Source organism: Symphodus melops (assembly GCF_947650265.1).
Source record: "Symphodus melops genome assembly, chromosome: 15".
Lineage (NCBI taxonomy): Eukaryota > Metazoa > Chordata > Actinopteri > Labriformes > Labridae > Symphodus > Symphodus melops.
The window spans coordinates 20,324,637-20,341,909 of record NC_136705.1 but is presented as its reverse complement, the minus strand read 5'-3'; the positions used below and the strand labels follow the sequence as shown (position 1 = coordinate 20,341,909).

At 42.2% G+C, this 17,273-nt stretch overlaps 1 protein-coding gene across 4 annotated transcripts in view; it reads left to right on the top strand.

Moving 5' to 3' along the window:
• Positions 1-17,273, top strand: part of LOC306836051 (E3 ubiquitin-protein ligase MARCHF8-like) — an 82,444-nt gene that overhangs the window by 34,526 nt on the left and 30,645 nt on the right. The window contains exon 1 of one of the 4 annotated variants that reach the window (XM_079362954.1): positions 12,408-13,244. The exons of the other annotated variants lie outside the window; for them this stretch is intronic. Coding sequence (XP_079219080.1) covers positions 13,170-13,244 — 75 coding nt within the window. The 5' untranslated portion in view covers positions 12,408-13,169. Of the gene's footprint in view, positions 1-12,407; positions 13,245-17,273 lie in introns of those variants that run through there. 4 annotated transcript variants of the gene reach the window in all.

The window sequence follows — 17,273 nt, the reverse complement described above, 5'->3', positions numbered from 1 at the left end:
ACTTTGAAATACAAAAGAAGTCTGCAGACACTGTCTCCAGTAAGTTTGTGTTTGAGAAAGGAAAAGAGATATTTCTCTTGTACTGGCAGAAAACCTGTTGAGAGTGAACATGTGCACCTTTGGGTGTGATGTCGAGCTTGCACACACGTACTGTAGAAACAAAGCTGGCAAAATGATTGAAACCTGAACCTGCGGTGATGCACTAAGCTGTGTGATGACAGAATGGAGCGAGGACAATGGTGCATAAGTGGCTGCTGAAAGAAGAGCTGATGCGTTTCTTCTGTTGACCACTCACAGTCCTCTCACTGAATACAACACATACAGGCTGCTGTTTATCTCCCAGGGAGCAGGATTATTCACCTCAACAAACACAGAAACTCTATAGCTGCAGAGAAGGGCCCATTAGTATGAATGAGAGGAATGTGAAAGATTGTCTTCTAGAAAAATGTTATCTCTGCTCTTCTCCTGGGGACATCTGATATCTTTCTTATAAGCTGACTGTCTTTTCTCCCTGCAGTCTTTCACAAACCCTAATTAGATTGTGTCTAAAATATGTAATGTTTAAAAAATATGCAAATGAATCTGAGTGGAATAAACAGTAATCACCAATTAGTCATTTATTGCATATTGGAATGAGGCAGATTGTTATTTTTGAAGATGTTGATGCAAGTCGGTGTCAGTTTATCTTCAAAAAAAGTGACTTCTGATATTGATTACCCTTAAAACATTTAAAATAAAAGTGTTTATTTTTGAGATAAGGATCAAAATGTTCCCCATGGGATGAATAAAGTATTGTTCATTCTGATTTGGAATAAACAAATCAGATTTTTGGATAACAAGAGAATGAAAAAGGAAGAAGAGGAGAAATATATGCATCTATATGTAGGAACAGTAAATGTGTACCTGCTGACAGAGAGAGCCAGATTATGCATTTGTTTGTGGGTTCTATACATGTGCGATAAAGGTCTTCAGCCTGTATTTTGAAAAACAACATGGATGTATCCTCCGAGAAGTAAACGTACGAAGAGTCTCCCTATGAGTCTATAAAGACTGGAACAAGTTTGATGCTGCGGCTTTGTGATGATGTGAAAGATGTGAAACCAATATGAGTGCTAAACAACACAAAGCATACAAGGCACAGAGGGGGAGGACACTAAAGACAAGGGAAAAAAAGGTGATGAGTTAAAAGAGGGAGTTGATGCAAAACTATAAACAAATGTGTATACTTTGGGATGATTTGCGTGTGCGTGCACGTGTGCGTGCGTAGGTAGTGTCAGTGACTTCGCTTGAAACGCTGTTGACTCAGGGCTGTGACAAAGAGCAAGAAGCTCAGGAAGCTGCAAACTTTTAAGGGAAATTGTACAGCATTACATGAGACAGAGTAAGGGCTGGAAGAAGCTGCAAAGGCACAGTGGAAAAAGCCAGAAGATGTCATCAGGAAAGTATCACCACCTGCTTCCAATTTGAGAGCCGATTTCAGTCCCATTCCACGAGGAAATGTCGCTCTTTACTGAAGACGTTTGCTTAAAGCTGTCTGCACACAGACGGAGAGCTGGCTAGACAAATATTGACAAGGGGGAGTGAGATTGCAGGAGTGATTGGAAGGAGGCTTGAGCAAATGAAGAGTTGGTAGGAGGAAAATGTAGATGAAGATGAAATGAAGGGAGGAGGACTGCAGAGTATTTCTCAGATGGCAGCAGAGGGTGATGGAAATATTGAGGGGAAAAAATGAAGGTTGAGAGCCAGGTTGGCCAGGAGCGTGGGGATTTTGACTCCATGCATATCTCTTCAAAAGAATGGCTGTAAAAATGCACTTTGCAGTCTGCACTCTTCCTCCATCTTTCACTGTGATTCTCTCCTCATAACCTGAGGTGGAGAAGATCATCTTGGAGAATGTGAGGCCTGATGTTTACGACTTGATGCGCAACCTGTGCATCCCAGGGTGCAGGCTCATTCAGCGCTGCGTGCAGGCCTCGGCTCTGCACACGCTCCTCTTTTTAAACCCAAGCAGCTGCAGCTGCAGCAGCAGGTCATGAAGTAGAACATGTTTTAGAAATTATTGCTGTGACAGTAAAACAACCCTTGAGGGTGCAGGAAAGGACGTTATCATAAGAATCAAACTGAATCTGTCCCTGTTTCCTCTGCCTTTTATCCGTTTTTCTGTTGTCCAGCTGTCTTCTGATGTCATAAAAAAAATCATCTGACATGAGTCTGACATGCCTCGGCCTCTTTGTGAGGCCTGAACAGCTGAGAACAATCCAGCCGTAAACCCTGAGAGCTTCACCGAGAGGGAGACGAGCTTAAGCATGAATCTTGATGAGCTTAGTTAGCAGCATGTAAACCACTAGCTTGTCTCCAGTCTATCAGTGATGAGACATACATGGGGGTGTTTGAGATTACAACAGAGGAGAATTCTGAGTTTAGAGGGGAAGTGACCTTAACCTTGAGGTGGATGTCACTGAGAAGTGGAGAGTCATATCTCATCCAGGAAGTAAGCATTTGTTACCAGTTCTTCTTTCTTCGATCCTCTGCAGCAGGTTCTCCAAATACAAGCTGTCACAGCAATGGGAAGCTTGCAGCTCAGCTCTAGCTACATTTGCACCAAACACATTTGAATTCAACTTTGCGTCCAACTAATAGTCTTTTTTTCTTTCTGTTTATATCACCATTTTTCTTTTCATGTGTTTGGCCTTTTATTAAAGTGAATGGATATAAAGTGACAGGAAATATGGGGGAAAAGAAAAAAGGAGGAGGACCTGCACCAAATCGAGTCAGAATGAATGTACCCACATGAAGGGTCTACTCTACCAACTGACAAAAACCAGCGCCCACCTTTTAGGAAGAACAATGTAATGTATAGAAGTTATTGCAGCAAAACAGAGACAGCGGTTGTTGTTGAGCAAAATATGTTGTAATAATTGCAAATAACTTGGATGCATGTTGTACAGAGCTGTCACTTAAAAATGCAAAAAGGATTCTGTAGCAGAGACGATTTAAATGTATAAACTTCCTTTAGATTTGACAAACCACAGTAACAGTCTCAAACTAAATGTCAATTTTACTTATCATCGCACAAATTCACTGCAAGCTAACTCAAAATACCAGTCTGGAGTCTCGGAGGTCATAATGAAACCATAGACTTGAACATGTAAGCTTGATCTCCTCGTCTCTGACCTTAAAGAAAGGGATTTTATGTTAACATTTAAATGGTGTTAAGTTGGGGTATGTGCTGGACTAGGTCAGCAGGGGGCAGTAGAGCAAACGGTGTATCAGATTGTCCAGAGTTTCACATTCTCTCTGTCCTCTCAGGACCAGCTGATTAGAAGTTGTCTTCTGACGCATCACAGAAACTATTGTCTCTTGTTGTTGTTGTTGGGTCAAAGTAGGTTGCAGCCTTCCTCCACACCACTTAAACGACTTTTTAATGTCTGTGCAGCAGTCTCAATGGGGATTGTGTCCTGAATTTGCTCTATTTTCACCTTAAAACTTTCTGTGCTAGAAGGTAGCTTTTCACTTTTTTTTGTAATTGCATGCATTTGCAGCTCTTAAATTCCAAATATTTTAACTCCCTAGTTTCCCTAGCTAAATGAAAAGTTGAGCTTTTGGATTTGGGCATTTTCAGGCATTCAAAATGCAAATGTACCTCTCAGTGAATGGCAGGCAAGAGGCATGTAAGATGAACAGCCTTTAAATGCAAATTGCTCTGGTTGCTCTGGACCTTATTTATCTGGAAGCCAAATGAGGCTGGACATTAAAATGGCGATTGGAGTAGGTGGGTGGGGGACAGATTCATTGCTCTATCCTTCATCCATTGTCAGTGCATGGAGGCAGCGGAGGAAGTGTGTGTAAATCCAAGGTTACTGGCCTCAGGTAGCTGTCGTGCTGAGGTGTGAGCAGAGTGTAATTTCACAGAACATCAAAGCATGAAACGCTACAAACAAATGGAGTTACTAAGAAATGAAACTGTCTGAGGAGTTTCTGTTTACTGTAGTCTGTTGTTCATCAGCAAAGCAAAACTCTTCTGAAGCTGCTGTCCTCTGATGGAGGAGCTTAGAGGGATTATTCATACTCCTTTGTTTAGTTTAGTTTTGTGTGTGGAGATGCTCCCGCTCTGTGCTTCGCTGGATGCATAGACTGTATATGTGATGAGGAGTTTCAGTACCTTAAACCTGCAACCGGAGCAACCCAACACGAACCAGCGCCACCGTGCGGGTGTCCCCGGGATACCTGGGTAATCCTGTCAGTAGCACGGCCTGTCTCAAAGATGAAGTCGTGAAAGTCAAAGTACATACAGTGAAACTGTTAAAGGCTCATTAAATATGACCAGATTGCTAATGAGCAGAAGGAGGTGACTCTAATGGTTGCGAAGAGAAGTGATTGTTTGAAACCAGCAGGGGCAGATCCTTGAGGGAGGCGATGGGTGGCATGGCTCTCCTTCGAAATCTAATCGACCACCCAAATATCCTAAACCTATTAGGCTACTTTCCTTATTAGAGGCAGAATTTGTGTTGAACTCTATTTTAGCTATGGTGCAACAGACTCTCTTTGCATTTTAATGTGGCACATTTCCTTTTGTCAGGACTTTAATTTTAACCCTTTGAAAACATCTTCTTTTTGAGTCCTTAAAAAGAGCTCTGAATATTTCTATGTTGCCGTGCTGTGTTTTCGTCGTCGTTGTCGTCGTGGCGTCCTTTATGCCTTTATTGAGTAGGACAGCCGAAGAGGGACAGAAAAAGTGTGTGGGAGAGAAAAAAATGATGACATGCAGAGAAAGGCTGAGGTTGGATTTAAACCCACAGTAGCTGGGAGGAGGACGACAGCCTCCAACATAACCACGGAGGTAAACAGCGTCGATTTGCTGTGCTGTTGTGTTTTTAAATTGGATGGGGGGAGTTGAGACTTGACTTGGACTTCTCCATTAAAGACTTGGGACTTGACTTGATCTTGCAGTAATTTACTTGAGCTCATCTGGTTTCTGTGTGTGGATACAAACTTCAAAATCTACAACAAAGCAGTCTATGCTTCAGGGTTCAAGAACACATTGTGCAATCACTTCTTTTACAGCATTTGGCTGGAGTAAAGGACAAGCAGTTCAACTTTCTACCGATCTAACCGCACTCATTATTTCGGGTCGAATAGATTTTCACTGAGATTATTCTGACTTGTTGGCTGCAGACTTGGATTGAAGGTTAAGATGCAACAGAAGCAGCTTTGTAACCCCAGGCGTGTGTTTCTGCCAGGAGTCTCCTGCTGAGGGTTTGTTTGCTGCAGGGAAGCTGCTTACAGCCTCGAAATCCTGATCACATCTTCGGAAGCAATACACGGCTGCGTTTGAGGAGGATGTTATTGTATTCAGTGGTGTGCACGTGTTTGAAATACCGTTATCCTTATATTGGAAAGTCATGCTTCTCCACCTGTCTGTGGTCTGTAATGGGGTGCCATCTGTTTAACAGCAGGTGATGACGGATGATGTCACAACTAGAGGAAGGGCCAAAAGGGAGCAAAGTGGGCAATGGGGAGGGGGATGCATTAGTGTTGTTTTCTTCCTTTAGATAAATAGATCAAGGTCATTCCTGCAGAGATTCACATTTGATTGATTGAATGAGAATTTATGACTGGATCAATGATGTTCACATAACCTTTGAAAAATCCTACATTCCTCCTGCAAGGGCTGAATGAGTCTGTGAAAACAAAAAAAGAGCCCTTAAATGTGTTTATACTAGTAGTCCAAAGAGAAAGACGTGGAGACGCACTTAATTATCCTCAAGAGACTGAACGTTGATAGCTGTGGGTTTCCCATTTGCATTGATTTGAAATCATAGATTTCATACAGCTCCTGTGATTGCCTTTTACTTCTGCAGTAGGAAGAGTAAGCAATCATTTTCGTTTGAAATGTTAATATCTCCGATTGTGTTTAAGCTGATTTTGGTCCTCCTCATGGTGGTCGGACGAATCGTCTGATGCTTGAGACAGTGGGTCAGCCAGGTCAAAAGTACCAAGAGCTCTGCAACTGTCGCTCTGTGTCGCTGTCTGCATCTCAATGACTCCGCTTTTCCAACACATGCATGCGCGCACGCACACACACACACGCATGCACACAGGCACATCGTGGCTGTTTAATTGAGGGGGTGAGATTTTCCTCGTGCTCAGTGGCACTTAGATCCACCCTGTCGAAAGTCTTACGCAGGATCTACGTCTCTTGCCAGCCTCAACTGTTGTCCTTTACTTCTTACAGACCCTAATGCACTGCTGAAATACTGATCTCATTTAGAAGGTTATCCGCAGCCCCAGGTGCTGATTCACATACTGGTAGACTATATTTATGTCTTACTTTGACTGCTGCTGGGGCTTTTTTCAGAACACTTTACTGGGGGCAGACATTAAAAGAGAGGCTATGAGGCAACTGTCTTGCACAAACCTTTATGCATGTGTATGTGGGAGGTTATTGGTGGATATTAGAGACGGTTTCTCACTTCCTGTCTATTAGATCCTATTAGAATCTGTGCTGCTTCAACCTCCATATTCTTCTTCTTCAGAGAGGTAGGTGACATTTCATCCCTGGAGCAGCACGATCAATCTGTGGCATCAAAGAGAAGCTGCTGATTCACCTGGGACGAAGACTGCAGTGATTATGTTCCCAAGATCACTGATATTTCGCACCACAATCTCAGAGCCCCTCTGCAATCTTTAGACGATGCATGTAGCCTGTGGGAGCAAGGACCAGCCGACTTTTCTGAGCTTTTGTTTGTAGTCAGTTGCAAGAAATAAAGGACATCAGGTTAAGACTTCCTTTTATGTTTCAATTTTTATAGTCCAACTAGCAACTTGTAAGGCAAAAATGTAATGAGTGTTAAGAGGCAAGATTTAAGAGCGAACCCTCGCCTACAGATTCAGCGATTTTAGACATTTATAAAGACTTTGTAAAGATAACCCCCACACCTACAGAAGAAAATGCATGCATACATGTGTATTCCTCCTGATGAGTATCTCCTGCCCAATTAGAGCAGGGATGCACTGATCTTAAAATGCTGTTTTGGAGGTTGCAGCTGAGAATTTGTGTATCTGAGAGGTTAACACTTATCATCATAGCTGACCTTGGGCTATTTCATGTTGGAAATGCCACCTCCTCTTAGATCCAGAAACAGAATCTGAAGGCCCACCTGAGCTCCTCTTTGTCTGCCGAACAGCTACAACATGCCCACCAGTCAACTCAGCCATGCCCCTCAATAAACCAATTCATAAACAACTGTTCAGCTTAATAAAATCAAAACAGATTTATTATGTTGAGAGACCAACATTGATTTTTAACCAGGCTGTAAAAACGTTTATTTCTGCAGAAATATGGGACATAATGGGGATTCCTCGACATTTCGACATTTAAAAGAGATGAATCCAGTATTTGTTTATAATGTATGCCCTCCATGATCCAGAAATCTGTTGCATATTTGCACCTTCACACAGTCACTTATTCATGAGAACATCATGGTTATAGAGCGTTACATCACAGGCCTTATGCTTGTTCTTCAGGTGGTAACCACTGATTTATTGCATTTATTTTTCTGTGGAGCAGAAAGGATTTCTTTTCCTTCCTGTTAAAGGAGGATGCATGTAAAACTGATGCAGTGATTTAAAGCTTACATATATTACAGTTATCCCAGAAGTACTTCAGAATAAAATGTTTTAGTTAATGACTGTTAGTATTTGGATGAATCTATTCTTCTCAGCTGTTCTTACTTAAATGTTGCCACCTCTATGAACCTCCTGAACGAGACATTTCCATGAATACTATCTTTCAGCTCATTTACTCTCCTAGAGTTGTATCGTACTTTAACTGCTGCTCTGATTAGGCCCTGTGACCTTGTCTATCATTGTATTTCTTTTGAGTACAGTGTGTCCTGCTTTTTGCCATCACAGTGAGTCACACATCTGTGATACAGAGTGTTTTCATGCTCTGTACTTGAAGTCATTGTATTATGAAAACAAGGAGAGAGACTGTGAAAAGACTCGGCATCACGGCTGCCGTGAGTACATTATGCTCTCACAGAAGAACACAGAGTTCATATATATTCATCAAATAAAACACATCGCTCAAGACTCGAGTCAACTAACTAAAACATACCTGATGTGGAAGTGTAACCACAGATTTGTTGCATCTAGTTCTGAAATATTTAGGAATACTGTTAACCACAGATGATTGTAGCATTAATGTAAGGCCGCAGCATTGGCCAAGAAAAATAAAAGGTAACATTGGAAGATTGATCATAGTTTAGAAAACATATCTTGACATACAGATGTGTATATATATCTGTAATCCCAAGACAAGACAAGTCCATTTTAGTTTCGGGTCTCAAATCCCACCCATCAGGCTTTACAATCCAACACCCACTATCCTCTCACTCATATTCTCTGGAATCAGATAAGGAACCACCCATAAATCCTTTCTCTGGAAAATAGCCAAAAAATCAGCAACAGAAAGAATTCCCTTTTCTGGACTGACAGAGATGCAGTGCTCGTGGACCATACACGGGGGATTTACTTGCTAACTTGAAGATGGGTTGTATTATTTATTGATTTATTTTGATATGACTTTACAAGACACGTCCTATATCCACCTCACAAATAATACATAATATTTGACACCACTCCATCATTACTGGTCCTACACACCAACCTGAACCTTGATCTTCTCAACACTTTTGTCCCTCATGATTAAACAGGATTTTGGTGGATGCACACCAGCACACTCCACTATCCTGTTGATCGCCTTGTTGTCCGGTCAGAAATACTTTTAGAAGGTGTTGCTTTGTAGAATGAGGTCACTTCAAAGTGTGCCCTGTTATTACACTCCACTGCCTGGCTGACACTCACGTGCGCTCGCAGCAGCAGCCTCCTCGCCACAGATCTCTGTTGGCTTTCACAGGTTGAGATAGATCTGTTCCAATGGGTGTCAAAATTGAAAAAAAAAGGTGAGATAGACAGAGGGCAGTGGGACAGAGGTAAGTGGGGAGAGCTGTGAATCAATAAACCTGCTACAGTTGACTAGTTGATGTTTTAGGATGGTGAATGGATGGCTTTATTTGTCCATCGCGCTGCAGCAGTGACGGCCCACTTAATGTACGTGCGTGTGTATTTTGGTGTTCGGATTTTCTGAGACTCACAAGCCGTCCTCCGCTGCATTACACACAGATGTGCAAATTCACAGCAAAGCTGCAGATCAAAGCATTGCATACGGTTACAGCAGATAGGAAGCAGAGGATCCCTGTGCAGTTATTCAACATTTTACAGAATATTAAACTTTTATTTCTGAAGAGTTTGAGAGTTGTTTTTTTTTCATGCACCATCTCCTCGTTTCCGTCTCACTCCCCTTGTCTCCTTCTCTTAATTTAAGGTAGACTTGATTGAAAAGTGCAGCAGGCAGACAAGCTTCAGTGTTGTAGTTATCAGTATGCATGACAGTATTTGAATATGAACTAGGAAAAAAAGGCTATTACGGCTCAATTTCATGCCCGGTGGGACATCTGACATGTTTCTCCATCAGTAGAAAGCACTTCTGTCTTCCCTTTTTTTTTTGTTCTCTCGCACTTTACCTTAAATTTCTCTCTTTTACTGCTTCACCAAAACCTCCAATATGTAATCTCCTCTTCTCGTAGGTCTCAGACTTTGAATTTCCCTGCTCTCATGCCTTCACCTCCATCAGGCTTTTATACATTTTACATTATAGTGTGTGAGTGATATTTTCTGACAGTTCATCCTCTAATCAGTTCAACCTCTGTTCATTATATCCTACCCTTTCCCTTAGATTACACTACAAATCCCTGCTGTGTCTCTGTCAAACTCTGCTTGCTGTGAGATCACCACCTCATTATGTTGTGTGAAGGGGCACTTCTGCCAGAAAACTACACCTGCTTCATCTGTAGTTCTACACTGTTCTCACCTCAGCTTAACAATCTCTGTCTGATTCCCTTTTTCTCCCCAAGAGGTATGAGAGCTGAATCATTTCCTTTTGTCTTTAAACATGGGAAAGCTTAGTGTTGCTAAAGATGCAGGATTGGAGATATTGTGTTGACATGCCAGGAATTAGATGCATTTTCTCTGCTTTTGGAAACCATTCCTGTCTGTCATACCAACCTCCTCGCTCGGTAAAATCAGCAGCTTATTCGCCTCTTATTTCCTGCTGTTGCCTCATCACCGCTTGCGTCTGTCCTATTTCTCACTGTTTACCTACACGCTGCTGGGGTTTGTACCTGCTCATGCTTGTTATTCACGGCTGGAATTCTACAAAGGAAAATGGCAAGACAACAATACCAGAACCTTCAGTAGAGGATTAACCTTAGTGGAGGAGGTTCCAGCAAGAAGCACAGATTGTTTCTGCTAAATGCAGCTCTGCATGCTAAAACTCAGTAGGAGCTTATCGGCTGATCAGGTTTGAACATCCTCGATGTGAAAACTGAAACCCTTTATTCCTTGTTCACTTGCTTATTCACTTTGCTGCTAGTTAGGAATTCTTGTCAGTCTGGACTAAAACTACAGCTCCCTCATGTCAACTGGTGAGGAGGGGTCTTTACAGATCCAGTTCTAAACTTCCTCAATGTTTCCACCCATCAAAGCTATCTTGATAATGTTGAAAATAATTCATACATTGCTTGATGAATACATAAATGTGTTCTGATAAAAGAGGTATCTACAAGCTGACAGATGAAATGATGCCATTGTCAAGTAACAGTAAACATCAAAGTAGTTCTGAGATGAAGTTGTGTAGTCCGGCACGAATCTCCATCTGAACTCGACATTTTCAGCAAAAGTTTGAACATCTGTAGTTTAAAATGCTGTAACAGAAGTTGTGTTAAACATGTGAAACTTCTTTGTGTTAGAAGACTGAAGTCCACGAGTGGGGCTGGTGGAGCTGCAGTAAGACTGTATTTAGAGGTGAAAGCCGTCTTAGCCGTGTTACTCAATGAAAGTAAAGAGCTGCTCAGCTCTTTATCCAATAAAAACACCTGAAGAGACCCCAAGAGTAAAGATAGTCTCTTGCTGTCAAACTCTCCCTTTTCGTCTCTGAAACATTTAGAAACTGATGACGAAAAGAAGGAATGCAATTAAAAAAAAATGTTTAAATCAATATTGTGTGATCAATCGCAAAGCGTGTCATTGCGACTGCCACAGACTCGAAGAGTCAACTTAACACTCACGTTTCATTTAAACACCAGTTCAGTTCAATTTAGATCGGCCAGATACACAAAGACCAATGATGATATACAATGGATTTTGTACCTGTACAGCATTGAAAATGTACAGATTTATATTCATGAAATAAATTCAAAATAGGACCATCCAAGAGTGTAGTAATCAATACAAACAAAAATAACCAAAAATAAAGTTAAAAGTGACAAGTTTGAAATTAAAGTCGCTTTCAGATTCTGCGCTGTAACAAAGCTCTGCTGTCATTACACCTTTTACACTTTGCAACAACAACCCTGTAACATTGGCGTCCTATGGTGTATCTCACCCTGCAATACAGCTTGAAGTAGAGAGGCACAGCATGTAAACACACAGCAAACATCCTGCTGCTTGTTTACACGCCGTTCTTCATCAACCCAGTCACGCCATGTGAAGTCACAGACTCACAACACAATAGCAATGATGCTGAATCAATATAAAAGTGAAGAGAGGTAATAAAAGCCGCATTACAGCGCTGTTGCAGAACTGCACTCTAAAATGGGCTTTTTAGAAATGTTATTCCGCCCCGCCGGCTCTGATGCTACACATGGTTTTCCCCGTTGTCCGCTTTGATCTGCTGATCTGTGAGGGCCATAAGACAAAAAAGACATTTTTGACACAACATTCGTATCGAAATCCTCCTTAAATAATTACAATTTTGACCATAAAAGGTATAAATCACAGGTTAATAATCAATACTGTAATATAGATTAAATAATGCACAGTTTGTTTTTATATTCCACAAAAACACAGAGTGCTATCCAATATGGCTGATTATGTCTCTAACTTGTTTTGACTCTTATTTTGAACGCTGCATTTAATACATCATGTTCGTTGATGGTTTGTATACTTTTGTCCCCCAGAGCCAGTTTTTTTGCTTTATAAACATTGGTAGCATATTGCCTTTCATTGGCCTATTACTTCTCAAAACAAACCCCATTATTGGTAATGACTCGCAGCTGTATTAAGAGCTATAATTGTTGTTTTTTCAGTCGACCTCAGCCTGTCGTGGTCTGGGGTGTTACTCAGTATCTGAGAGCTTGTGCTGTGCTGTAGCTTTGCCCTTGAATACAGCTGTGAGGATGTGTGTTAGAAATTACCCTCTATCAACCCCGGCTTCACGCCATGTCCCTCTGTGCTTGCTGGAGATTGGTGGAGCCATCAGTAATGGCCCCTCTGATAGGTGGACAGTGGTAGTGTATTATTAAAGGGTTGGGGGTTTTTTTGCATTTTTGCCTTAAAACAGTCCGAGCTTTAGAGGAAGGAGTGAGTGTGTGCACGTGAGTGTGTCTGGGTTGGTAAGTGTATGTGTAGTACCGGGACAGGCTTAAGCAGGGTCAGGGGGGAGGTGCTTTAAGGTTAAGCTCAGTGTGCAGAGCAGGAGGAGGCTATTTAAAGGACAACACCTCCCTCTCATGAATGATTCAACAACTCGTTGCCCCTCCCCCACGTTGCATCAAGATCAGCTGGAGGAAGTGCTTGCTCGGCCAATGGGATTACAGCGGCGGATTGACTCTGTGTTTATTTGTGTGTGTGCGTGTGTGCATGTATGTGCGCGTGTGAGCAGCTGAGAGCCAGAGCAAGCCCGGACAAGTAGCAGCAGTAGCAGCTCTGTGTTTGTGTGTCTGTGTATGTGTGAAGAAAATGTAGGGCAGCCGCTTGTTCTCCCTCCCACTACCTTCTCTCTCCCTATCTCTACCTCTGTCTTTCTTTGTTTCTGCACTGTGCTGCTGTAGCTGCAGTCGCCAGGGCGACGGCTGACATTGTTGCCTCAGCTCCACTTCCGTATTTGCAAAGGCTCGGCCGTCTTTCTCTCTCTCTCCCTCTGTCTCTCTCTTATTCTCTCCTCTCTCCGTCTTGGCTCGCCTCGAGGATTTACAGAGGGGGCATGTAACCTCCCTGAGGAACCATTGTCTGCGTGAGGGTGGCTGTGTGTGTGTGTGAGTGTGTGTATGAGTGTGTGTGAACGAGAGGTGAGGGGAATAAGGATCCCGGACATGAATTCCTGTTGGAAAATGAAGATTCAGGTAAAGAATCTTCTTCTTTGTGCTCTTGTCTTTGGAGGTTTACGGTGCTGCTGTCATATTGTTGTGATTGTTTACAATGATGCAGCTTTCACTCGGATATGTGCTTTTCATCCTTATTAAAAATGCTAGATTAAATCATATCTGCATGCTTAGTCATTCACATGTAATGTGCTTGATATGACAATGATATAAAGAGGAACCAGGGCTCATTGCAGTTTCCATTCAGCGGTTGTTATGGTGAGGCCTTCCCTTTCTGTGGTGATGGCAGAGAGCTTCTGCTGCAGTCGCTGAGAGATGAAAGAGTTGCCAGGAATATGTGTGTTTTCTGCTATATTTGTCTGTGTGAGAGAGAGGAATGGGGAAACGGACAGTAAAATGAGCCACTGTTTTTCTCCTGATACCTCCATGTCAGAGGTTGTTCATGTGTTTATGTATTTGCCAATCAAATGTGTTTGTCCGCTCCTCTGTTTTTTTTCTATATGTTGCTCTTTGCACAGCACAATCCCTCAGGGATTCTGGACCCTGAATGTAATAGATTTAAATTCAACCCATGTGCCCAGTGTGCATGTATGACCGTGCTGTGTTTGTTTGTTTGTGGAGCGTCTGCCACCTCTCCAGTGTGAAAGGTTGACCCACTTTCTCCTGCGCCTCTGCCCTTTGTTCAGGATGAGTGGGGGTGCACAGATACACAATACATGACCCATGCACTTGGCCCATGAGTATTACGATATTGACTTTTACACAGCTGCATGTTTCCTTTTTTTTTAAACAATCATTGTTTTGTGCAGTCATCTCTTGGGGCTGTTTCCATGCTGTGATTGTATTTGCTGCTGGATTTCCTGAATACCGGTCATTAGAAAAGACAATATTGGGTCAGACTAAGCCCACAACAACTCAATAACCCCTCCGCCGCATCATCAACTTTTTTCTCTGTTCCCTTAACCCATGTGCTCTACTTTTGTGTTGTGCAGCAGCTCCTGCAGTGTGTAATTTGTTTGCAGACGGCTGCCAACAGGAACTTCACGATCACTATACAAGGCTTCAGTTATGTGATAGGAATATATTTTTTCTGTCTCCAGCTCAGCATATCACATCATCGACTGATGCACCAAATCACCGAGCTTTGTGTCAAATCTGCAGCTGAGGGGGTGAGGGAAGGAGGGAGGGAGAGATTAATGCAGTCACATGTCATGGTAGAGCTTAAAACCTGTTGGAGAGAGGAGGGGGAGGATGGTCTGAGGAAGGATGGACAGGAGAGGATCGTGCTCACACTTATTCTGTTTAGGGATCAGTATGTGATCAACCTGAACTACAAACTCTTTGAAGAGGGTTCAGCCATGTAGCATGTATGATCTGATAAATCCTGCTTCCTGGTTTTATTTCTTGTGTTGTTTTTGATGTACTGCTTTCAAGTTTCAACAAGGGACAAATATTGCAAATGATCTCAGGCTATAAACGCCTCATTGTGTGGCAGTGGCATCCATACCACATACTTGTTCCTTCACAAATAAAAGTTAAATAAACACAATTTTGCTGTGTAGTGTTCCCCCAGCACTATGTTAGTGTTGGGTGTTCTGCAAATACCCACTGAGCTTTTCTATTCACAGTATCATCTTCAGCTTATCTTACCCTGCTGCTTTAAACCCCTGAGCATGATTTAACGTTCAACTGCACACAGAAAACGGGGAGCTCATGCAGTTAGTATTCAGCATGCTGGATGGTGAAGATTTCCCTTTTGTTTTTTGTTTTTTTACATTTAAAGCTGAAAAAAATCAGAAAATTGTTGCTAAACGTCTTTTTTTGTTCCCAGCAGGGACCACAGCTAAAGCGGCTTTGAGCAGCTACTAAATGCTGCAAGCTACAAAGAAAGTATGTGCTTGGCTCAGGATGTTATCACACTCTTGGTTTAAGAGTTTATGATAGAGTGTCTCTTCTTCAGTGAAGAGTCGCTGAATTGGTGTTTATATAGGCTAAGGCTTTTCACATGAGTCTGAGCCATTAATTCACTTTTCAGTTTTCTTTTATGGGCTGACCTCTTTTTTTCTGTTCGCTTTATTTATTTCCGCATATCTGTGGTTGAAGTCATTTTATAACAAGGGGTCTCAGGGTTCACACAGCACCAACACTGCTAATTGGGAGACACTGCGCTGTGCTAATTAGGCTATGTGTGTCTTGACTTTTTCACACTAGTCATAAATAATGACTCATGTCATTTGGAAGAAAAGACACCAAGGGAGGCTAATGAGTACATATTTCACTGTATATTTAAGTCTCTTTGCTCTCTTGATAAAGCATTTGTCTTATTTTACTCCATTGAACAGCACCTCTAACAACATATGGTATTTATTTATCAGTTGGTAGGTTTTGCTGTCCGTCAGTAAAGACTGCTGTTAGCTTTTAGCTGTCTGACATTCAGACATTGGAGGCGGTCACCATATTGGAAATACTGACTCAAAGTAGCTTTCGGTCAGCTTGTGAAAGGCAAAGTGCTGGTGCTGACAAACAGCTGCACGGCATGGCACCTGTCTGTTCTATCACGCTCCTTTTAATTAATTGGATTTGGATAATTTGTTTTAGGTTGTAAACATGTTAAGGTCTGATTTGTATCGGACCTCTTGGAGCAAGCCTTAAATGGACACTTGTGGAGCTGCAATTTTTTTGTACTGCTTTATTTTTCAACACTGGAGGTTGCCACTTTTTTGTTACACAATTAAAAAAAAATAGTTACACGTAAAAAAACTAGTTCCTATCTTAGCATCTGGCCAATGCCGAGCTAACGTTACAAAACATTGCTTTTACCTCTTGCCTTTGGCTGTTAGTGTCTAAGCTTTCCCAACCTGACTGTGACATCAGAGTCATAAGACAGCTGTGGTTATATGAAGAGTTTTCGACATATAGATGGTATTTCCTCTTCAATAATGCACCATATACTCATCAGAATGGCCCACTACATGTCCCTGCACTGAATATGACGGTCACTGTCTCTCTTCCACCATATCCTGTTTGGACATGCGGATGTAATTACACCCCAGATGAAGAAAGATGAGGGACAGATAGAGGAGGAAGAGAAGGAGGAGGAGGAGGAGGAGGAGAAACCACAAGCTCACATCCTGTCCATGAGAGCGGTGGTCATGCTTGTTCAAAGAAATACATGTAAAAAGCATTGTCGGTCTACCAGCAAACAGCAGTGTCTGGGGGTGTTTCCTGCCTCTCCTGCAGTCTCACTTTACATGTTACCTCAGTCTGATGTGGCTTTGTGACACACATGCACACAGACACGTACAGATGCTGCAGGCATGTACTATTTTTTATAAACCAATGCCTCTCTTTAAGAATATACCCTTTCATATGGCATATAACTAAATACAATAGAGGGCTTATATGACCTGTCTTTAAACATAATGACACTCCTCTTTATCCTTGGTTTTGGTTAGAGGTCTGTGGTCAGCCAGTCTCTCTGCTGTGTGTTGTTTCTGTGCATGTTTTAGATTTCACATCTGCTGGTGCTCTCCTGCCCAGCTGCCCACTCAGAGTCAGTTTGAGTTTTCTGTTTTAAGTGGCCGCTGGACACTGACAGGGATAGGAAGCCACATAAAACCCACTTCCCTTCCTGATTAGTCTCTCTGTCAGGAGCGTTTGTTGTCGCCTGTGACCTCTGTGGCAAGGGGAGGAGCTTAATGCAATGCTAACTCTTATGTCTGTTTCTTGGATGACTCCCTGTCTGAGTATTGTGCATGCTGGCTGTATTTCAGGGCTAAAAGTGTGTTTACAGTATTCGCTGTCCTTTGATTGGTGTTATGAGAGAAAGATTTCCCTGAGGAATCTCAGTCATCTCTGTCTGTGAAGGACATTTAGAGTCGGCTTGAGAGCAGCAACTTGTGAATGTGGGAAAAGAAAACAAAGGACGGGCCTCATTTATTTCAAGAGGAGTTTTCAGGATGTAAAGAGTCACTGCTGTGTGCAGCCACTGGCTGAACTCTCACTTCCACTTCTTCAAAGCTGCAGCTCCACAAGCTTTACTCCCACTCC